At 33.5% G+C, this 24,944-nt stretch overlaps 1 protein-coding gene across 3 annotated transcripts in view; it reads left to right on the top strand.

Annotated features, from left to right (window-relative positions):
- Positions 1-24,518, top strand: part of STPG2 (sperm tail PG-rich repeat containing 2) — a 534,512-nt gene extending 509,994 nt beyond the window's left edge. For all 3 annotated transcript variants that reach the window (XM_035726170.1, XM_035726169.1, XM_035726171.1), the window contains 2 exons: positions 18,843-18,991; positions 24,131-24,518. In XM_035726170.1, coding sequence (XP_035582063.1) covers positions 18,843-18,991; position 24,131 — 150 coding nt within the window. In that variant the 3' untranslated portion in view covers positions 24,132-24,518. The remainder of the gene's footprint in view (positions 1-18,842; positions 18,992-24,130) is intronic.
- Positions 24,519-24,944: the final 426 nt, after the last annotated feature.

Genomic DNA, 24,944 nt, shown 5'->3' with positions numbered 1-24,944 from the left:
CTGAGGCACCTTCCCAGAATCTCTGTGGATCTTCATAGCAGTATTTTAGTAGTTTACTATGGGTGAAATATATGCCATATAAGGAATCACTCCAATGACTTGTATCGTTCTGAAGAATATTTGAGAAACACCGAAATAACAGGAATACTGTATTATTTTAATATTATGAATATTACTGTTTCCCCCCTTATTCCAACTAGAGACTGTAGTCAGGAGACATTTACTCAGATAAAGAGAGTAAAGTTTAAACTATGGATAATCAACATATTCTATATGATATAATAGTACACAACAATTTTATAAAGATGCATTTTATACCATAAATCAAGTATATTAAGAATTACATGTTTCAAAATGTATACTGAAAAATACTATGTTAACCAAAAATATGTAACGTACCAAATTCTCTTTTGCAAAATAATGAAAAACATTTTCCACATTATAAATCACAGAGGATAGTTAGTGAAAAACTTGACAAAGTAGCACGAATCAGCAAAGCAAGGGTGCCTCCGATTTCAATCAGCTGTGTTTTAAAATCACAGAGCTCTCATTAAGAGAATTCATCCACAATATTTTCCTAATCTCTTTGCTTCCATATTTTATTTTATTGTTTTTTCTATATCTCCTGAGAGAGAAGACTTGAATCCAAATTGCAAAATAACTGTCTCAAATCTTACTTTTATTTGATTTTATTTTATAAAATGAAAACATGTATTTTAGAAGCTGATAGCTCCCACAATCATAGCTCATTATTCTGTATATAGTGGTTCTAATAAGATCCACCATTATAGTGGGGTATTTTTTACTCACATGTTAATTTCTATTTCTTAATATACCCATAGCTCTTAGCAATGAGGCATGCTCAGTGTGGGGTCTCCTAAATTTGTCTGTCCTTTTGATTACTGGTTCTTTAAATTCTGTCAGATCATTCTCTCGCTGCCCTGACTAGCACGTACAAGTAGGCAAGGAATAACAACATGTTTTAGGCATTTGCCCTCCTTCTTGACCTCCTGACTTCCCGGCATAGAGATCTCTGGCTCAGAGTTTTTAGCTTCTGTACCTTCTGTATCTGTGTCTTCATGTGACATTTCTCCAGACTTCCTTTCTGGTTGTTTAAGCTTGTTCTTTCTCTTTGTTTTGATTGTGTCTGTTTTTGTTTTTGTTTTTGTCTTCTTTGTGGTCATGGGTCAGAAACTCAAATATACAACTGCCTACTGCCCTCATTGTCTTAGATCTCCCTCAGACATCTCAGGCTCAAACTGTCCACAACTAAACCCAGTATCTTCCTCTCCGATTCTGCTCTCCCACCGTACTCTCTCTGTTGGTGAATTACAGCAACATCCTATGAGTTATATTTGACTCCTTCCTATACATTGCTGCCATTATCAAATTGGACAACCCAATGTTTCCAGTGAATTCCCCGTATTCTCTTCCAGATGTAACTATCTTGAGTCAATATTACTTCATTTCAGCTTTTGGTTCATTTTATTCCAAAAAAGGATAAAATATCCACATTGAGTCTAAATCCAAATTCTCTAGTGGGAACTCAGTTCCTCCCTACATTAACATGCATTTTTAAAAAATTTTATAAGTAGTATGTTGTTATTATAGAAAATTGAGCAGTCTGTTAAGCCAATAAGTAGGAGGATTTTTAATAGTTCTACCTGAATATCATAAATCATGTATGTTTGCCTGATTTAAAAAAAAAATGTTTCTAGGGATGCCTGAATGGCTCAGTCAGTTAAGCGTCTATCTTTGGCTCAGGCCATGATCCCAGGGTCCTGGGATTGAGTCCCACATCGGGCTCCTTGCTCATTAGGAAGCCTGCTTCTCCCTCTCTCTAGTCCCCTCCCTCTGCTTATGCGTGTGCGCTCTCTCTCTCTCTCTGACAAATAAAATCTTTAAAAAAAAAAATGCTTCTAGCTGTGTGGGAGTGTTTCCAACCCATGTTTTCTAGACAAGTGGCAGCCAGTTTAATTGCCTGGCCAGAACACTACCATGTTTTGAAGGTACTAAACTTTGGTGGTAAGTGGTTTTGTTTGGGTTCTGATATAGTTTTTGTTTCAGTGTGGAAAGAGAAGCCAGATGGAAGAGAGAAGGGAGTTCGTGGTGTTTAGTTATCATATGAGAAATCTGAAAGCAGCTGGACTAAATACAATACTTTTCTCAAATGTCTTTTTCTTCACTTTCCAATTCCACTGCTTAGGCAAAATTACCACAAGGCTTTTTAACACGTGGAAGAACTTTCTCTGCCTAAGGAGAGGGAAATGGGATTCAGCTGGACCAGGAGGGAATTGATTTGCTCCTCCACAGTCTTTATAGGGCAGAGGAAAAAACTGAATAGTCTAGGGATGAGATTTATAATGACCACTTCCAGAGAAACTGTTTGAACTACTTATTACCGCTTTTAAGTATCTTTTCTTCTAAAAACCTCAAGGTCTCCAGATATTGAGCCTGATATAGTGCATGTTATGTATTTAGGTATTTGAGAGAAAAAAAATCACAGAAGGAGAAGAGACTGATTTTTTTTTTTTTTTTTTAGGTGCTCCCCTTCTAGATGACATTGATTTTAGGAAACTATCCAATGAAATTCTCATTTCCAGAGAGCACAGAGCTCACTGGAGTTTTCCATTTTTTCCTGATGGTCAATCAGAAAAGAACAGAGAGTGTTCACCTTTGATTAATTAAAAGAAAACAAAACAAAACAAATTGGGTGATACATAAACATGAATTTTTAAAAGCCAAAGAAATAACTTTTCATTATTGCTTTCAAATATTAATAAAACTAAATATACAAGTTTGGCACTGTCACAAATTTTTTTTAAGTAAACTCTATGCCCAATATGGGGCTTGAACTCACTACCCTGAGATCAAGAGTTGCATGTTCTAGCTACTGAGCCAGCCAGGTGCTTCTCACTGTCACAAATTTTTAAAGAATCATTTAGTAGGAAAAAAATATTTGGCAGAAATATTTTATGCACTAATTTCTTAGAGTTTTATAAACATTTATCTAGATGTAGTAGTGACTTTTCTTTTAGTTTACATTGTTTATACAAGACCTTAATGATAGGCTGTTAAAGTAGAATTTAATCACGGGATTAATCTTTAAGCGAATATATAGTAAAATCATTTGAATACGCAATGCCTCTTTTTCCTATCACCTTACCTTCTTCTTTTAGAGATAACATAACGCTTACTCTCTGTAGTCTGCAGTACTCCAGAGAGATTCCTTACCAAGTAGTGAATTGATTTGTACTACAGTACACAAAGTTCTATCTTAAAAAAAAAAAAAGAATTACAAGGCAGTTTCAATAATTCCATCAGCCATATTCCTATTTATACCATGGGATGTCTTTTATTTAGTATAGAGTTTGTGGCAGTGTTCCTTGATCACAGTCTAGTTATTTTGCCTTTGTCTACTCTGAGTTTGTATTTGTCTCCTGACCAAGTCCCCAGAACAGTCTAAATTTTTTAACCTATTTACCAGCATTCTCATTATTTTGTTCTCCAATTCCATTTTTAATATAATCAGTTAACAGAATGACCTCCTTTCAGTAGGTTTTAAAAATCACATTATTATTAATATGCTTTATGGTTCATATAACATGAATACTATATGAATGTAAAATGAATTCTTAATCCCGTTATACATGTAATTTATTTTAAAGTCAAAAATTTCTTTTAGTGAATCATCTATCTAGTGATTCTGTTCTCCTATCACCATTAGTAAATGAATGATGATGCTTTTGGAAATTTTTTTTTTCTATATGAAGAAAAGAAGTAAGAGTATTTGATATAGCAGTATGTAACTAAGAATTTGTGTGCTTTTATACAGCTTATAATGTTTCATATTCCTTTAATCATATACTTTTTAACATTTTAATTTTAAAAATGAAAAATTTCTTTATAGTTGCCATTAAAACCAAAAGTGATTATATTGGAAGAGTTTGAATATATTCAGTGACTCTGGCTTATAATTTCCATCTGTAATAATGTAAAAGCACTGTCTGGTTAAGGCTTCCCCATAGGATGGGGTTAAATTCAGTGGCTATGCAATTCTTTTGACCTTTTTCAGATACTGGAGATAACTTAAGTCATTTTCCATTTCTCAGCTATAATATTTCTTTTGAATGTTGTGAACTTTTAAAAAATGTCACTAAAATGTTAACTATTTTTTTTCTTCACACATTTGTGGTTTTTGACTATACCAGCATGGGTGCTAAAAAGTCTATTGCAAATATCTTTAACAAACTCTATAACTACTTCTCTACTTATAGGTAATCCTATTTCACACTTGAATGCATGATTTATGGCATTGAATAATCTATGATCTAGTCTTCTGAAAGGACATGAGAAAAGATCACTGGTTTCCTTTTTTATTCATTACTATTTATTTTAAGTAGCTCATTTTTATTCTAACATTTTTACTATGGTGTTTATACATTTTGGATGATTTTGTTAAACTCTAGGAGGCTGTGAAAAATATAACCATAAAAGCAGTGGAAAAACCCTACAAAAGACAAATGTGATAGTCTCATCCATCTCAAAAGTAAAAACTTTTGTATAAAAAGTAAACACACACATTTAAAATCTTCCAAAAAGAAATAGGAAAATAGTATTAGCAAATACCACAGCTAACTAACAGATATGGATCATTTACTATGTGCCTAGCTGTCTTCTAAGAACTGCTCTTTCCCATCAGTAGAAAAGGAAACCAGATCCCTGTCCGCATTCGTAGAACTAGTAAGAGGCAGTGTTTAGTTCTAGATCTAGAGAGTATAGCTCAAGAGAACACGCTCTTAACCTCTCCACTAAGAGTTAAAAGAAATACAAAATTATTTCCACTACACACGAAGGAGTTCTGAACATGCCACCCCAAAATATGCCACTCTGGCATTTTGACTATTTTGAGTTAAAGGCACTTGAAAAATGGCAGATATAAGAAAAACACTCTAACTTTCCTTCTTTTTTATAAAAGCAGGAGATGAAATTCCCATGTGAAAGATGTTCTCCCAGTACCAAAAGGAAAGTAAGATTCTCATCATCAAGGACAAGAAGTTGAGACTAAAAGAATACTATACAAACAGACCTTGTTAAAAGAATTCTGAGCTTCCTTTAGCTTCTGCACATACTTTAGTTACTTTTCCACGATTGCCTCTCTGTCCCATGTAATGTAAAAGCCTGTAGGTTTCTCCATTTTGGGCATCTTCACTGCTTATGAAGTCTCCTGTGTTATGCAAAACTTGTATTAAATAAATTTGTATGCTTCTCTCCGATAAACTGTCTTAGGTCAATTTAATTAAGGTCCAGCCAAAAAGAACTGTGATTGGGTAAAGGTAAAATTTAGACTTTCTTATACTAGTAACCAAAACAAAATCATTAAAAGAATTAGATGACACTACAATTAGCAAAAAATTTTTGTTTGGGTAGATACACAATGACAGAAGTAGATGATGAAAAAGACAGCAGTATGAATCAGGCTTTTTAAAAAAATTCAAAATACGGTTTGCTCTGGCTCAGTAATTCTATGTCTAACCATCTATCGTAAAAGAGAAAAACTGAAAACAATATAAATTGCATATATTAAATAAATGTTGAAGTAAAATGTGACCTAACCTCAGTGGTATATTATGCTGCCCGAAAATATGTTATTGAAAGTTTTCAATAGGCATATTAGGTAAAATTTAAGAAAAGCTGAATGAAATATGGTGTTAGTAAATAATGCATCAATTATCGGTTCATTAATTGTAAAAAATATGTTAATGTAAGATAATAGCAATAGGGTGACAGTAGGTGTGGTGTATATGGGAACTCTTTGGCAACTTTTCTGTAAACCTGAAATTATCCTCAAATAAAATGTTTATTAAACATTAATAAAATTTCTAGAATTTATATAGGCACATATACATAAATTCATTTAAATTAGAAATTATAATGGCTGGGCACAACTGAGGAATGAAGGGGGCAATGAGTAAATATGAGGAATCAGAATACAATTCAAAGTGTAAACACACAATACAATTCAAAGAGATAAAGAGATGGCAAATACTTTGAAAACTTGAAAACATAGAGAATATTCCAGAAAAACAAGAGTAACAAGAATAAAAATAAAAATTATAATTTGCCACTTTTGCAAATAGAAAAAAGTGAAAAAATATGTGAAAATCTCAATAGACTCAGAAAACAATTTGATAAAATTCATGCCCATTTATTGGAAACACTCTTAACAAGAGATAAAAGTAAACTTCCTTAATCAAATAAAGAAAATATTTTTAAAAAGCCATACTTCAGGATGAACTATTAAAAGCTGTCCATCTATGATTGGGAATGACCCAAGTAGGCTAGTATGGGAAAGACTTTTCCTCTACCCTCATATTCTTGCTAGGGCCTGTGAATTAAACTGACAAAAGACAGATTAATAGGAGAAAAAGCATACACATTTTATTTGATATATAAATGGGGGGGGCTTCATGGAAGGAAATGAATACCCCAAAGAAGAGATTCTTATATATCATTTTAACAAAGAGTGATAAATCATGAAGATATGACAAGACAAAGGAAAAAGGGCTTTGGGCTAGGGGCAGTAAATCGTGAGAAAGTGACTGGGAAATATATTGAGAAAACTAATGGAAGATAAGGTTATTTTAGCAAAGTTTGTTTGTACAGATTCATTTCTATCACTGATGGTAAGGTTGTGCCTCTCTTTCTGAAACAGGGAGGGTACCTTTCTCACAGGAAATTTATAACCTGAATTTAGGTGTAAAGGGGAAGGCAGAGAGCCCTGCCTGCATCTGCTATTTCTAATCAAAATGCCAAAGTGACATATTTTGGGGTGGTATGTTCTGATCCCCTATTTATAACCACTGTTATAACCACTGCAATTTAACCTAGTACTGGAAATCTTCATCAATCCAAGAGGGGCAGAATAAAAAAGAAATTAAGAGTACGAATAATTAGAAGAAATAAAATTGCAATCATTTGCAGATAATGTATTGTATATTTTAAAGGTCCAAAATGATCTACACATAAGCCACATTAATCAATAAATGATTTAGCACAGTTAGTGAACAAAAATGTTATAGATATCAGCAACAGATGGTTAGAAAACAGCATTTTTAAACACCATTTTGGTGACATCAAAAAATATAGGATACCATAAAAAAATCTGGTGAAAGATGGACGAGATCTCTAAATAGATAACTATAAAAAATTATTGGGAAAAATTAAATATGACTCACGTTGAAAAATATGTTTACAAAGTGGAAGTCTAAATATTTGGAGCATATCAGTTTTCTCCCATTGACCTTCAAAGTCAATGTAATCCCAATTAAAAATCTCAGCAGTTTGTGTGTGTAAAAATTGACATGCTGACTTCAAAATTTATATGGAAATTGATAGCCAAAGCAATTATGAATAAGAACATAGCTAGAGGATTTACATATTCGGTATGTTTTATATTTATAAAGGCTACTATAGGTAAGGTAGTGTGGAAAATAAAGAGACAAAAGAAGGTTAAGAACACATCTTACAAATAAACTCCTCTTCATGATAATGTAGTACACTGGGAAAAGTTGGTCTTCTCAGGAAACAGTGCCCATTCAATTGGCTTCCCATATGGGAAAAAAAGAATCTTAACTGCTGTCCTACATCACATATAAGATCTATTTCAGATGTATTATAGATGTAAGAATGAAAAGTAAAAACAGAAAAGATTCTAGAAAAGAAGATAATAGGATAATATCTTCATGAGCTTGAGCTAGTCAAATGGTTTTTTAACAAGACTTAAAAATGCTAACTAATAATGAAAGTGATAAATTGGATAGCATTAACATTTAGAACTTCTATTGATTGAAAGACATCACTAAAAGAATGAAAAGGCATGTGATAGAGAAGGGAGAGGATACTTGAAACCCAAACATCTAGAAAGTAACTTTTACACATGCATGAAAAAGGGCAGATAACCCAATTTAAAATGGACAAAAGACTTGAGCGGGAACATTTTTAAAAAGAGAGGACATCCAAATGGTCATAAAGAGATGAACAAGTACTCAATTTCATCATAAGTGATAATCAAATTAAAATTACAGTATTATACTACTTTATTCCCATTAGCATGGATAAGGTGGGAAAAAAATCATGTCTTGTAAAAGACATGATGAAAAGTGAAACTCGCACAGAATTTGGAAACCGTTTGGTAGATTCTGTAGAACTAAAAGTACAGATAGTTTATGATCTAGCAGTTGCTCTTCAAGGTACATCACTAAGAGAAATGTATATACATGTGTACAAAATGACATGTATAACGATGGATAGTGGGCACCATTTCTAATTACTAAAATTGGGAAACAACTTATAAATGGCCATCAGAAGTAGAGTGGATAAAATACATTATGGTGTATTTATCAAATGAAATGCAAGAAAGAATCAGAGTAAATGTTATAAACAATCACGTTGATCTGCATCACAAGCATCATGTTGAATGAATGAAGCCAGACACAGAAGGAGATCCTCTATGCGATTCCATTTATATAAAGTTTAAAATCAGGCAAAAGTGATCAAATGTAGAAATCTTAGAAGTCAGGGTACTTGTGACTTGCAGGCTCTGAAGTGGATATGGGGAATTGTGGGGGAATATTGGGTGGGGGAATATAGGAGCCTTCTGGAGCACTGGTAATGTTTGATTTCTTGATCTGGGTGCTGTTTGTACAGCAATGTTCACTTTTTGAAGATTCATTATGTTATACTTTTTGTGCATTTTTCTCTATGCTTTAATAAACATCTACTTAAATACATAGAGAATATTTAAGAAGATTAAACACATGTTTAGTATGAGTTCCAGGAAAAGGAAATAAAGAAAGTGGAGAAGAGATATACAAATGATCTCAGCTGAGAATTTTCCAGAAATGAAAGAGGACCTGAAGTCCTCAGAATTTTAAAACAAAGAGAAGTAAAACCTCTCAGGTCTCTGTGTCAGGCTTAGCTTTAAGTACTACAGAACAAAACAGACAACAACTTCTACTAAGCTATACAAGAAATAAAGCAAGACGCCAAAAAAAGGACATGATATGCAAGTTTAATAGGTAGAAAAAGCAGAGAAAGAGGCTGTGAAATATTGGGTTTGGGGAGCAATGCTGAAATCCTAAATGGGTTTCTTACTTGAGGTAGAGAATCAGATATACAGATGCAGGTAGGTGGGTAGATGTGGTGGTGTGGGGGTTGACAAAAGAGAAGAAAGTAAGGCTTCCTTCTACAAATAATTGTAGCTTATCCTCTGTAGTTAATGGGTCATTCAGTTGCCTGTTACTGAATTGTGAGGTGGTTTGCCATGGTTTCATATATTGAGGATGTAGAATGACTATATACATCAATTTGTTAACATGTATCATTTGTACTCTCCCTCTCTTTCTCTGTCTCATTGTCACTCTCCCTCTCCCTCCTCCCTTCCCCTTCCTCTCCTTTCCCCTCCTTATACCCTTAGTAAAGGAAACATAATGTTGCCTTCATTCTCATTCTCCAATTATTTGAAAGAGAAAAATATCAAAGGACCATACTATTTAACAAGACTGACAGTCAATAGAAAGAACAAACTCCTCTCCAATACTTGTAAGGGTGTAGGATGGAGTTAATGCAAATAGACTCGATGGTTAGGAGGGAGGAGCCAACCAGCCCAATAATACAGATTTTACAGATCTCTGGGAGAAAGATAAATCTGAGGCTGTCTAACATCCAAGCTGACATTGTTTAAAAGAGGCATACTTTGAGGCACATGGAATAAAATTGAGTAGAGGACAGAAGACTTCTGATTCCAGGGGAAGAGGAATTGTAACCAGAATATAGCAAAAGGACAGTTGAACCCTTGAAGTCATAGAAAAGAGAGTATGTTTTGAGTTTAAATTTTGTTTCAACGCTTGTTTTGAAAAAATTCCAACTCCAAATAATCAGTTAGCACATTGCATCATTTGTGCTTTCTCTGTCTTTTTATTTTTCTCTGTCTCTCTCTCTCTTACACATTCACTCTCAAACATGTATATATGCATGTATTCATACATTATTATTATTGTAGAATTATATATTGTATAACCATTTGAATTTACCAAATATCACAGTCTTTCATCTTTAAATACTTCAGCACGTATCTCTGACAACAAAGATATTCTCTTACTTAACAACAAAACAATGGATCAAATCCTCGAAATTTTATATTGTTACAATGCCATTATCTCTAATACAGTCCTTATTCTAATTTTTCTACATCAGTATCATCTGTTGTCTTTAATTACCACATTCGTTTAGTCTCCTTCAATCTATAATAGTTCCTCAGTCTTTCAGGTCATTGACCTTTTGGAAGCTATTCAGTAGACTTAGTTTCAATGCTTGCTTATTCTTTCTTCTAAATGCATACTTCTAATCACTATCACAAAAGTTATCAGGCCATTGTCCTCTTATCCTTCTCTGGAAGAGAACAATGTAACACATTTTGTGTTTTTAATATCCCACTGTGGCTTGGAAAGCTATTCAGCACCCCAGGAAAAATATAATAGTTGCTATTTTACCGAACATAAGAATAAAAGTACCGTAATGACTCGTCCTGACTAAAATGTCTTAAGCAACGTGTTTTACTTCACGTAATATATATTATGTTATTATGTTACCATATTATTTATAATTTCATGAAAACTATGGACATGGCAAATTAAAATATAGCCATTTTAACTTTTATTTCATTATGAGTTTGAGAAGGAAAACCCAGCTTTTTAACATTGTATTGACTTTACCTCAATTGTAATTCAAATTTCAAACACATTCATCATAATTTCAATGAAATGGCATATATAAATTGTCCTTTAGTTCAGATTAATTTTAAATCGGTTTTGCAAACCACAGATCACAGAATGTAAAAGTCTAAGTGGACATTAGGTGACTCTTGGCTGCAGACAAGTAGTTTCAGATACTTTTGTATTCTGAAAGCTACTATCTGAACATGGTTTCAATGCAGATCAAATACACTTAAAAGCCAGCTCATATTCATTCTAACGTCAGGTAGCAAATGCTTGGAATACTAAATAACTGTTTTCATTTCTATATGGCAAGGATGGCAGTCTTTTTACTTCTCCTGCTTGCCTATGATTCAAGAAAAAGCAAGTTGTTAATTAGAAGATGTTTGTGCATAGTTAAGAATGTATGATTATGTGTCGTCATCCTTATCACTTCATTTTTTCACCCAACAGTGTAATGACTGCTAGAGTTTAGCTCTTTGATCATGTCACCTCTTCAGTGTGATTATTTGAGCCATTAGATTTTGTTTCTCTCTAGCTTCCTGTTAAATCACCCCATTTCTCAAATATCATAGTTTAAGATTTAATGTTTAACTTAGATTCCAGCTTTTTAGTCTTTTCCAGATCTAATCTGTCTGTTCATATACTTGTTTATCATTCTCCTTCTGCAATTTACTTATAGCATTCGTGATTTTTAACCACTTATTTTATGTGACATACCATCCTCAGCTTCTAAGTTCATATTTTCAACAATAATAATATATAGATGCATTCTTGAACAGTTTGCCATAGATGTCTTTTTTTATTTAACTTATATTAAAGAGATGAGATGAAATAACATTTAAAAATACTCTAAGAGGAGGATTTAATCATGTTAGACAAGTTAGAGTTTAGAACGGAAACATATAGGACATGACAACCTTTGAGTTTTATAAAAATTGTTTCCACCCAAAATTTTGTCTGTCAAATACCATACCTGAATATCTCTATTTTAATCATTATGGCTATTTAAATTATTTAATCTATTATAAGGCAAGCTTTTTCTCATTATTGTCATTATTAAAAACTTACCAATCTATTTTCTCTTGTCTATTCTTTCAGATGAATTTCAGAATCACTCCACATACTTTTAATAGACTTTTTTAAGAGTAGTTTTCTGTTCATAGCAAAATTGAGTGGGAAATGCAGAGAGTTCCCATATACTCCCTGTCCCATCCCAGTCTCCCTACTATCAACCTCCTCCATCACAGGATACATTTATTACAATTAGTGAACCTACACCGACACATCGTAATCACCCAGAGTTCGTAGTTCACATTAGGGTTCACTCAATGCTGTAAATTCTCTGGGTTTGGAAAATTGTATAAGAATATGTATCCATCGTTCTGGTATCACACAGAACAGTTTCACTGCTCTAAAAATTCCTTTGTGTTCTACTTATTTATCCCTACTTCCCATTTATCAGGGTAATAACCACTTATCTTTTTACTGTCTCCATAGTTTTGTTTTTCCACGATGTCATATGGTTGGAATCATACAGTATACAGTCTTTTAAGCTTGGTTTCTGTCAGCTAGTAATATGCCTATAAGGTTCCTCCATGGCTTTTCATGGCTTCATAGCTCATTCTTTTTAACACTGAATAATATCCCATTGTCTAGATGTACCACAGTTTATTTATTCATTCACCTGCTGAAGGATATTTTTGCTGTTTCCAAGTTTTGACAATTATGAACAAATTTGACAATTATAAACACCTCTGTGCAGGTTTTTTGTAGACATAACTTTTCAATGCTTTTGGGTAAATACCAAGGAGTGTGGATTGCATGGTAAGAATATGTTTAGTTTTGTAAGAAACCACAAAACTCTCTCCAAGTGGCTGTACCATTTGATATTCTGACCAGCAGTGAGTGAGTTCCTGTTGCACCACATCCTTACCAGCATTTGGTGATGTCAGTTTTTTGAGTTTTGGCCCTTTGAATAGGTACAAAATGGTATCTTGTTGTTTTAATGTGCAATTCCCTAGTGACATACGGTGTTGAGCATCTTTTCACATGCTTATTTGCCATCTGTATATCTTCTTTGCTGAGATGTCTGTTCGGATCTTTTGCCCAATTTTTAATCAGATTGTTCAAGTGTGAAGAGCTCTTTGTATGTTTTGGATAACAGTTCTTTATCAGATATATCTTTTGCAAATATTTCCTCCCAGTCATGGCTTGTCTTCTCAAGTTCTTGACAGTGTCTTTGGCAGAGCAGAAGTTTTAATTTTAATGGAGGCCAACTTATCAGTGATTTCTTTCATGTGTCATGCCTTTGGTGTTGCATCTAAAAAGTTACTGCCAGAGCCATGGTCATCTAGATTTTCTCCTAGATTATCCTCTAGGAATTTTGTATTTTTGCATTTTACATTTAGGTCTAGGATACCTTTTTAGTTAATTTTTGTGAAGGGTGTAAAGTCTGCGTTTAGATCCACGTTGGGCATTTGGATGTCCAGTTGTTCCAGCACCGTTTGTTGAAAGGCAGTCTTCGCTCCATGGTATTGTCTTTGCTCCTTTGTCAAAGATCAATTGACTACACTTGTGCGGATTTCTTCCTGGGCTCTTTATTCTCTTCCATTTATCTCTATATCTGTTCTTTCATCAATATCACATTATCTTGATTACTGTAGCTTTATAGTAAGTCTTGAAGTTGGATAGTGTGCATTTTTTTAAAGCTTTTATTTATTTATTCATGAGAGACAGAGAGTGAGAGAGAGAAGCAGAGGGAGAAGCAGGCTCCCCGCTGAGCAGGGAGCCCAATGCGGGACTCGATCCCAGGACCCCGGGATCATGACCTGAGCCGAAGGCAGATGCTTAACCATCTGAGCCACCCAGGTGCCCCAATGTGCATTTTATTGATAGTGAACAGTAGCCATGTTTTAGAATCATATAGCTAACTTTACAAAATGACCGTGGCAACATTCTATTTTTTCCTATATTGAGAATAATTTTTAGAACATTACCAGAAATTTTTTCTAAAAAATTTGAAAGACTTTATTGGCATTCCTATTATATAAAACAATAAAATGAAAATCATGTCAGTTACCAATTTGTGAAGAATCAGAAAAATTGCCCAAAAATAAAATCCTAGACCTGGTATGACTTGTCTTTTCTTCTATTTATTTTAATTCTCCACTTTTTAAAAAAAATGTTTAAATATTTAAATTTGCATGAGCCCACAATGTGAATATATGATATTCCATATCTTTATATTTATGATAGTAATTTGCTTTTTACAAATCTGATTATTCCAGTACCAATAACCTTTGAGTACATCCTTTTCCTGTTGACTTGAAATGCCAATTTCATCATATGCTAAATGCCTATGTTTATTTTAAGCCTAGCAAACTACTTTTCCCCTGAATTTACCACCTGTTTTTGGACTTGAGCCACATTGTTTTAAATATAAAGACATATTATTTTATAATATCTGGTACCATACCAGCTCTCTAAATCTTTCTTAGGTTGGCCTTCAGTTTTAGACCTTCAGATCCAGAAGCCTTTGGGGAAAGGAATAGAGGGAACTGGTGGGGTGAATAGCCATAGAAAGAGTTTCATTTATTTCCTCTGCTATGGATAAAGCCTGATACCTCTACTCTATTTCTACTTCCCAAATTCAGACATAGTAGTATCTTGGCTTTTGTCTGAATTCTAATGTCAGAAATAAAATTGGCCAGGGGCACCTGGGTGGCTCAGTCGTTAAGCGTCTGCCTTCGTCTCAGGTCATGATCCCAGGGTCCTGGGATTGAGCCCTGCATCGGGCTCCCTGCTCGGCAGGGAGTCTGCTTCTCCCTCTCCCTCTGCCTGCCGCTCTGTCTATCTGTGCTCTCTCTCTCTGTGTCAAATAAATAAATAAAATCTTAAAAAAAAAAAAAGAAATAAAATTGGCCATGCTCATTTCTAAGTTTGTTCTATGTACTGTGCCAGGATTGAAATTTGGGACCTCGCAAAACTATACTGACTCTCATATTTCCCTCCCAGCAATAACCATACTACTTCCTCATTTCTAGATCAAGAAAGACAAAATGTCAACTTCCAGAAGTCAATATTTTTTTCTTGGAATTGGGTTGAAGATGGGAGATAGGAGGTTTGAATCAGACCCTAAATGGACATTCAGTCCATTCCCATCACTATTATATCTATCAGTAATTCTTTGAAAATTTCACCAGATAAATGTCCTATCCCTGTTTGTCAATATTAACACCTGGTTTTCTATCTTCATGTATTTCCTTAGTCATTTCTATGGGAACAGGACTAAGAGGAACACGACCTGCCACTTACAGAGAGAAACAAACAAAAAGATATCAGATGGAGTTTTCCCTTAATTACATTTTATTTAATTTGTAAATTTATGTATATCTGGATTTATTTTACAATCCTTTTCAACTAGTACTATACATTTCTCCTTTTTTCCATCTTCCACTATTCCAACACCAATACCTCCATATGTCTTATGCTATGGATTTTAACCCTATTGTATTTTTGGGAATATTTCACTATCAGATACCCCCTCCCACTCTCAATTACAGGGTGATTCCCATTGTCTTTTAAATACTTTCAAATCTCGGGGCGCCTGGGTGGGTCAGTAGGTTAAGCATCTGCCTCCAGCTCAGGTCATGATCCCGGGGTCCTGGGACGGAGCCCCATGTTGGGCTCTCTGCTCAGCGGGAAGCCTGCTTTTCCCTCTCCCTCCCTGCTCCCCCTGCTTGTGCTCTCTTTGTCAGATAAATAAATAAAATCTTTAAAATACATATATACATACATACTTTCAAATCTCTTATATATATATATATATATATATATATAAACCGATATTTCCAGACTCTTCATTTACCTTTGACTATTTCTTTCTCTTTTCTATTTTTGAAGCTAGCTGTAGTGCTGTACTTCCTTACTTCTCAATTTCCTCCAATCTAGCTCATAATCACTTTAGTTCACCTCAACTAAGTTAACCAATGTGCTTCTTTTCTCTCAATATGAGGAATGTTTTCCAGTCTACTTATTAATAGATTTCTCGGCAGGGTTGAAATCTCGGTACACTCTCTTATATGCTCTTCTCTTGGCTTCCCTGACACACTACTCTCTGAGATTACTCCTATCCCTCCACCTGCTCCATTTTCCTATCTTTTATACGCTCCTTCCCCATACATGGCCATGAATTTGGGAGTTCTTAATGGCTTGACCCTGGGTCCTTCTCCCGTGCTATAATCTCTCAGTAGTCTATTTGTACAAAACTGCCACATTTTCATCTTTAACCCCTTCTTCTCCCCTGACCAGCAGACTTGTAGAGTCTTCCCTCTTTCTGGAAGATAATTGTAATCTGAAAATCTCTTGCTGAGTAATTCTTATTTAAATAAGCAAAAATAAATAATTCCAATCGAAATTAGTGACATACAATTATTTTAGTAATTAGGTAAGTATACATATGATATTCAATATTTGTATAATAAAAACATTAATGCAAAATATAGTAATGAATAATTTTTCCAAAAGGCAAATCAGAAAATCATCTCTCACCCTCTTTTTAATAAACTTCAATGTTCTCTCATTACTTTTAGCACAAGGGCTAAAATTCTTAACCTGGCTACTTAGCTCTATATCATCACCTTTCACCATGCCTCCCTTCCTCTATACCACTCCAAGCCCACGGGTCTTCTTTCAGTGACTAGAACATGCTACAGGTCTTAGTGTATGTTGGTCTCTGAGCCTGGACTGTGTCTGTCCATTTTCCTCCTCATTGTAGCCTAGGTAGGGTCTGTTCTTCCTTCAAATTTCCAACTTCCATCATCACTTCCTTAATGAAGTCTCTGATTGCCTTTGCTTAGTCAGGTCTTCTATTTGTCTCTATGTACCTCTCCTTGAGAGTTATCATTGTCTGATTTTATATTGATTTTATGATTATCTGATTATTGGTAGTAGATTTCACCAGGCCTGGAGTTTTGTCTTGTTTGTTGGCAATTTCATCATTAGACCCTAGTACAGTGCCTGGCATGTTGAAGGCCCTTGATATTCACTTGTGGAATGAATGAAAGGAGGAGTAAGTAGAATTTCCTGTTTTCCTTTTTTAAATCATGAAACATTTTGGATTATGACTGCAGCTTTGGGGGTAATTCTATGAATGTTGATTTGTTGTTCTTTTGTATTATTTTCTAAAACATTTTTATTTATACTTTCTTTAATTTAATAGTTATTTAAAATGCTCTTTTAAAATTTTTGAGTTTATACTTCAGCTTTATTTTGTTCTAATTTTATTATATTTTTCCTGAAATATATATTTTTTATATTATGAATAAATACTAGATGTTACTCAAATTAATGTTATTTTCCTTATGCTGCATTATATTTATTGGAATTGTATAAACATATTTCTGTTTGCTCAGGCTTTTGAAAGAGAACATGTATGAAAAATTTACATTTTCTGACAGCAAGGTGTGGGGATTGCCTGACTTTGTTCTCATATGCTGATCATGAAAATAATCTGCCTTTTACTTTTATCCTGCTGGAATAATATATCCCAGTGAACTTTCAGTGTTTCTGTAGACCACTAGACTGAAGGCTAATTTCACCTGCTCTGTTTCACAGTTCTGTAAATATAAGAATGAAATTTTATTTTTATGTAAGTTGATATAAAATATTTACTTTTGGGGAGACACTGTACAAGATAATAATAATAATACTTGATACATAATGTTTTTGATATGCCAAGCTTGAGATGCTTTAAACATGTGAACTCATTTAATTCTTAAAACAATACTACAAAATAATTATTGTTTAATCATCATTATTTTTTAAATGTGGAAACCAAAACACAGGGAAAGAGGTTAAATAAGTTACTTAAGGACATACAGAAAGCAGATAGCAAGGCAAGGTTGAGTTCCAACCAAGAGCCCATGCTTTTAACCACTAAACTGTATTGCTTCTCAAGAACAAAGGCTACTTTATATACTTTAATTCAGTTAATAGACCCAGAAAGTCTATATAAGATAGATAGTATTAACTCCATTTGAAAAAGAGGAAACTAAAGTTCAGAGAGGGGGAATAACCTTCCATAGGCCACAGACATTTGAATTGTCTTAAGTTCAGGATTGCACTGAGATCTACTAACTACTCTACATGAAGCTGACTCTAAACCTATAACTATTCATCGTATCACATGCAGACAATGAAAACTATAAATCTAAGAATGCAGTATTCTCAACAATTTGTACTTATCCACTACTTATCTTAATTCCAACTTCTTTATGTATCCTGTTGTACAGTGTTCTTGGAGAGAGGGGCATGAGAACCAACAAAAGATACGTGTTGGTAGCACTTTGCTCAGGCTGGTACCCATCTTATAGGAGGTACTAAATAAATTGGTTGAATGAATATTCCATTATTTTTTTTTAGTGATCTTTTTGCAAGAGATTTAGTAAATATCCCTAACAGCAGTTGAAAATCAGACACTATTTCTTTCTTTCTTTTTTTTTTTTTGGTTTTTAGATTTTTGCTTTCTCAATATTTTCATTGGTAAGTGGATGGTGAATGCAGAAGGACTTTATCTTGTTACTGCATGTTTGTAGTACCAAAAGATAGTTTTGGGCAGATGATATGCATTTAATCAATATTTGTTGAAATGATAAATGTTAAGAGACGGCACATCTGAGAAATCAATATCTACCTTCACTGGAAGCAAAATTTATTTTGAGAATAAAGATGGTTTGATATTGATATATACAAAAAACTGTATCTTTTTAAAACATGATATAAGGTTTCACAAAAGATTTGGTCTCTCTGAAATATGTATAATCTTCAGCAAAACTATTAAACATGCTTTAGTTAACCTCATGACTTGTAATTATTTTATACTTTAAAGCACATTTATGGATATTAACCCTAGGAATCTAAAAGTCCACAATATTAATGAATGGTATTAGTAAGTTGTAAGTTATTCACATTAATGAGCTCATTATAGATTTATAAAAAGTAATTTTTCAAAGTTTATGAATGACATAATTAAAATATGCTATTCTTTTGTTCAAATATCCATAGCTCAGTCCATTTTTAAGACATTCTGTTCTGAAGAAAACATTTAATGTCACTCTACCAAATCCTTTCCTGATTAAGAGAGAAAACACTTTTACTATAAAACAAAAAACCAAACAAAAACACCCAGGAAGCAAAGTAAAATCTTCTAAATGGTAAGTGTGCTTGTTCTCACTAAATCATAGGGTTGCTACATTTTTACAGTCCATAAATTAACTGTCATACAGAATCTCTGAGACAGATAATTTTTTTCTTTCTTCAAAGCAATGCATTTGTATCCTTATTCTAGAGATTGGTTATGTTTATAGCCCCAGGGAGTAAATAACATATTATAGTAGAGGCCACTCTGCATGCTTCTAGAAATAAGTGATAATCTGGTCAAGAATAGCCAGTATATTTTCATTTTTAGAAAGTCTGCTTTTCATTTGCCTTTAATGCTAAGATAGAAGAGTTACCTTAATAACGTAAAGTTGACAGCATTTCTTTTAATTAACCTATATTTTAAAACAAAGAAATCTAAAAAATAATGCCATGCTCTAGTCAGTTATTGTGAGATTACATCTCAGTGAAATATTTAGGCTTTTTCAAACAAATTGTATAATCAAGCAAGTTTGAACTAAGAATATTCCTAAGTAAATAGTTAATAGGTATATAGTAATGACTATCAGTGGTTTAGATTTTAATTTAGGTTGTTTTGGGTTTTTTTGTACCATAGGATGGGCTTGAATAATTTGATGTTACTGTATTCCAAAAAAGCTTGTTTTCATTTCAATATCCATACCACAAAATGGCATTATATTTCAGGAATCTACTGAGATTGTATTAATTGTTAGGGAATTAGATTCTAAAACAAAAGTACTTATTTAAGTAATAAAATATAGAGTTTAATATCTGATAAATTGTTAGATACTTCCTGGAGTAGTAGATCAGATTTATCTAGATGTCATCAGAATTTATTCTTGCCACAGCCTGGACCTCTGACATCCATAATGGTAGCCACTAGTCACATGTGATTATTGAGTACTTGAAATGTAGCTATTTCAAATTGATATGTACTGTAAGTTTAAAATGCACACCAGATTTTGAAGACTTAGTTTCACAAAAAAGGGTATAAAATATCTGATGAATAATATATTTTTTTAAATTTAATACATGTTGAAATGATAGTATTTCAGATATACTGGGTTAAATAAAATATACTATTATGATTATTATCAGCTGTTAATTTTTACATTTAAATGTGATTATAGGCTCATATTTTATTTCTATTGGACAGTGCTGGTCTAGAAAATCTATGTTTTGGAATAGTGATTTCATCAGTGTATTGGAAAACAATATCTACAATAATGGTTTATTTTCCGTTCCATTTCACACAGTATACTTTCACTTCTATTATGTATTTTGTTATGATGGAGCAATAGCCCATTAACTACTCATGGTCATTATTAATTATTAATATGTAGTAATTCTTTAAAGTGCAAAAATATGAAAACTATTTAAAACTACTGTCCTGACTTTTGTGCTATAAATGTTATAATTTTCAATTTTATAACTATTTTTTGATCCCATAAGAGGTTGTTATCATCATTTCTCAAGTTATATTTATTTAGATTTACCCATATATTTATTTGTTTCATTGTCCTTTATTCCTTCTTGCATTTCTGTGCTTCTCTTTGGGATCATTATTTTCCTTTCTAATAAATTTCTTTTAATGTGTGTTCATGAAGGTTTGCTATTGATGAGTTCTCTCCTTTTTTGTTTGGAATCATTTTTATTTCATCTTCATTTTTGAAGAATATTTTTACTGGATAAAGAATTAGAAGTTCCTACATATATTCTTTTAGCACTTTAAAAATGTCATTGCATTGAATAATGCCTTCCATGGTTTCTAAGGAAATGTTTTTCCTTTGGAAATGATGTACCTTTTCTGGCTGCTTTTTCAAATTTTCTCTATACATTTAAAAAAATTATTTTTAATGTCCCTAGGTTTTCCTGCCTCTACCCAAATCTTCTTTGGTGTTCACTAAAGTTCTGAATTGTGTAGGTTGATGTCTTTTTATTAGTTGTGGAAAATCATCACCCATTATCTCTTAAATTATTGCTTTTATAATATTCTCCTTTATATTTTGCAAATGAAATTACAGATATTAAATCTCTTTCATTACTGTGTCTCACGTATCTTGTATATTCTTTTTTTTTTTAAGATTTTGTTTATTTATTTGACTGAGAGAGAGCACAAGTAGGCAGAACAGCAGACAGAGGGAGAGGGAGAAGCAGACTCCCGGCCGAGCAGGGAGCCTGATGCGGGGCTCAATCCCAGGAGCCTGGGATCATGACCTGAGCAGAAGGCAGATGCTTAACCAACTGAGCCACCCAGGTGCCCCTTGTATATTCTTTTCTATATTACAGATCCTCTTTCCTTGCTGTACTTCAGGCTGTCTATTTTCTAACACTCTCTCTTCTAGTTCACTAATCCTCTCTTCAACAGTCCAATCTGCAGTTAAACCATCTATTGCATGCTTAATGTTAATTATTATATTTTAAATTCTATAATTTCTTTTTCATTATTGTTTATAAATTCCAATTATATGGTGAGATCCTCTATCTTCTCAACAATTTTGTTACACGTTTTACTCTACATTTATTTTAAAGGCCACAAACTCTGAATCACCTTTGGATATGTTTTTATTGTCTCTTATTCTCTTAGTTTCTGTGTTTTGATTCTGTCCCCTGGCATGTCTAAGCTTGATCAAATGTTTTTCATAACTTATGAAAAATTATAGAGGAAATTTGATGCTTTATCTCATATTATCTTCCTCCAGACAGAACATCCTTTGGCTTTCTCTCAGGCATCTTATGTATGGGGCAACCAACTTTTCCCAGTGTGGGATTTTGCTTGTTCAGGATTGGACTTCATGTTTTTTGTGAGTGTTGATCTAATTCCTATCAGGTTATGTTCCTAGTGTGTAGCCTTTCTGTAATCTTAACAGGAAGCCAGTGATAATCACTAAAGTTCTTCCTCTAATATTTTTATTTCACTCTTTGAAACTACCAATCACTCTGTGCAACTGCCTAGATCTTTAGCTGCCACTTTTGACTCTACTTCTTAGTCTTTTGACCCTACCCCACTTCAGATAAAATCAAACAAATGTGCTGAGTGGAAAAATGATACAATGTCAAACTCATCAGTGTTCTTCCCTTTTCTTTGGGATTTTGTCCATGTCCTATTGTCTTGAACTTGAACTCTAAGGTTTGTTTCTGAGAAAGCCAAAATCTCAATTTAGATTTCTATCCAGTTTGTGGTTGTCTTCTATTCTACTTCAAAACTAAAAGAATCCTCTAAGGGAGTGTGAGGCTCATCTCAGTGCTATTCCCTCCTCACCTTCCTCACCAGATTTCTGGGCCTTACAAGACCTGGTTGTCTGTGTAGCTCTCCATTCTCTTAAATAAACATAAACAGAAATGAATTCTCTGATTTTTCTCAGAGACTTGGTCTGCAATGAGTTACTCTGCCATATCTGAAATTCTTCCTTTACTGTAATTTGCCTTCTTTCCCTTTTACCTCTAAAACAATTTCTGAAATCCCATATCTTTGATGGACATTTATAACTGAAGAATATTTCCTAAACATGATATATCCTGACATGTACCTATTTACTCAACATCCTACTAAAAAGTACATATTCTTTTTAAAGGAAATGTAGTCTCTTATTAAACTTACTTGCAAATCTATCTCTCTTTTTATTAAGTTCAGTTAGCCAACATATAGTACATCATTAGCTTTTGATGTAGTGTTCAATGGTTCATTAGTTACAAATTATTTCTTTAAGATTATTGTCACATTATAAACTAAAAGAATATGTTACGGTTATATGTTTAGTTATTTAATTATTTTTACCAGTTGTCACACAAAAATAAGTCCTTCAAAAATGTTTTAGTATCCCAGACATGCCCACACACATCCCAAGCCCTTTGTGAAATACAACTTCAGAAGATAAAACCAAACTAGCTCCTTGTTCAACATTACCATTATGGATGAACAGAAAGACTGGTTCTATCTTTTCTGTTTATATACTCTCCTAGCATTACCACCAGAGAACCTCACAAAATGACATTAGATTTCCATTCAGAATTATTCTGCATTTCAGTCAGTATAGTGTAATTTTGCGGCTTCCTCCTTTAATTAGCTTTCAGGAAAAACAATTTTATTTCACAATTAAAGAGAAATGTAATGCTTGGCTAAACTACTACACTAACTCTGAAGAAAAATGAGTGAGTTAACATGTTCAATGGGCTGCTATCAGCCCCACTCATGTTTGGATGAAGGGGAAACAAGCCAGATAACAGAAGGGTGTTGGATGATTGAAAATGGGGAAAGAATTGCCATCTGAATACCAAATAACAGGGGTGAAGTCATCAGAACAAATTTCTGGACTTCATAGGTTTACCCTGGGTCAATCAAGCCACATTTTGTTTAACTGTTCCTGGTCAAAATGGAAATGAATGTAAAATATTTTTGTTATGTGTAGTCTCACATACATAAAACTTAGTGAAAGAATTGATATTTCTTCTGAGATGAAATCTAGTACAGCCTCAAGTGCCCGGATGGCTCAGTGGGTTAAGCGACTGCGTTTGGCTCAGGTTTGAGTCCAGGGGCCTGGGATTGAGCCCCGCATGGAGCTCCCTGCTCAGTGGGGAGCCTGCTTCTCTCTCTCTCTCTGCCTACTGCCCCCTCCCCCACCCTCCACTTGTGCTCTGTCTCTCTCTCTTTCTCTGTCAAATAAATAAATAAAATCTTAAAAAAAAAAGAAATCTAGTCAGCCTCTTACATGTTACAAGTACATTTTATAAATAATTTAATTATAAAGAAGATTAATTCCCAGAAAACCAATGGAAAAATTAGTATATTAAATTATATTTTGAAAGTTTGAACAGCTTATTTGGTTGCTATTTCTTTTCTGTTCTCTCAGTTGGATTTAATACAGTAATATTATGATATAATATCCAAACAACTGCAGGTATAGTATATATTTAATATACACTTTTAACTACTTTGAGTCTCCAGCAGGCTCATTAGGACAATCTTAAAGCTAGGATTACCACATAATATGAACTACTTGATATCAGTGATACTTAGTTAATCTGGTTAGAAGAAAAGAATATTTTGTGAAATTTTTGTATCTTTTTTTATTTGAGGTAATGAACTAGAGGAGCAATGTGAAAGAATACTTTGGCTTAGGTTGAGAAGTACAAAAGAGACACCACTTACTGAAACAGCTTTTCTTTCCCCACAGATATATTCTAAAGGTATTATCTATTAATATAAAGGTAAGCTGACAGTTCTCTCACAAAGAAGTAATTCCATTTTGATGATGCCCTCCATCAGCTACTCAAAGGAATATAATTGCTCTTCTAACCTCAAGAGATAGAAAAATCTGTTCTTGCAAGACATTTATTTCTCTTTCTTTTCCTCAAAATTTTCCTATTACAACAGCAGTATATATATTCATTGCATTCTTTCTAAACATGTATTACTACTGCTTCCATATAAAACACAATGCTGAATAAAGACATCTGAAAACCCTTTCTTTTTTACTGTAGTATTTCATTCTCTAACCAGAGAATACAATTACTTTCCAAATACTAGGCGTGCTGAAAATAAGTACATGATGTTATTATATGTATGTGTTATCCACTTGACTTATTTTCTTACTCTTCATTTCTCTGAAATTAAAGAAGTAGAGAATAAAAATCATAAAAATAATCTTTACTTTGTGCATGTTTTTCTTTGTGTGAATTTTATGTATAGATAGGAGATCAAGGAAAAAGTGATTAAATTATAGCAACACATAGGGGCGCCTGGGTGGCTCAGTTGTTTAAGGATCTGACTCTTGATTTCGGCTCAGGTCATGATCTCAGGATCGTGAGATCAAGCCCCCATGTCGGGTTCCATGCTCAGTGGGGAGTCTGCTTGAGATTTTTCTCTCTCTTTCTCTCTAAAAATAAATAGATGAAACTCTGAGCTCAGTCCTAGCTATGTAACCCTAACTAAAGTTCTGAATCTTTGTTCTATGGCTGTAAAAGCAGTTGGTGTGCTAGATCAGTAGT

Source organism: Zalophus californianus, chromosome 2 (genome assembly GCF_009762305.2).
Source record: "Zalophus californianus isolate mZalCal1 chromosome 2, mZalCal1.pri.v2, whole genome shotgun sequence".
NCBI lineage: Eukaryota > Metazoa > Chordata > Mammalia > Carnivora > Otariidae > Zalophus > Zalophus californianus.
This window is presented reverse-complemented; position numbering and strand designations above follow the sequence as displayed.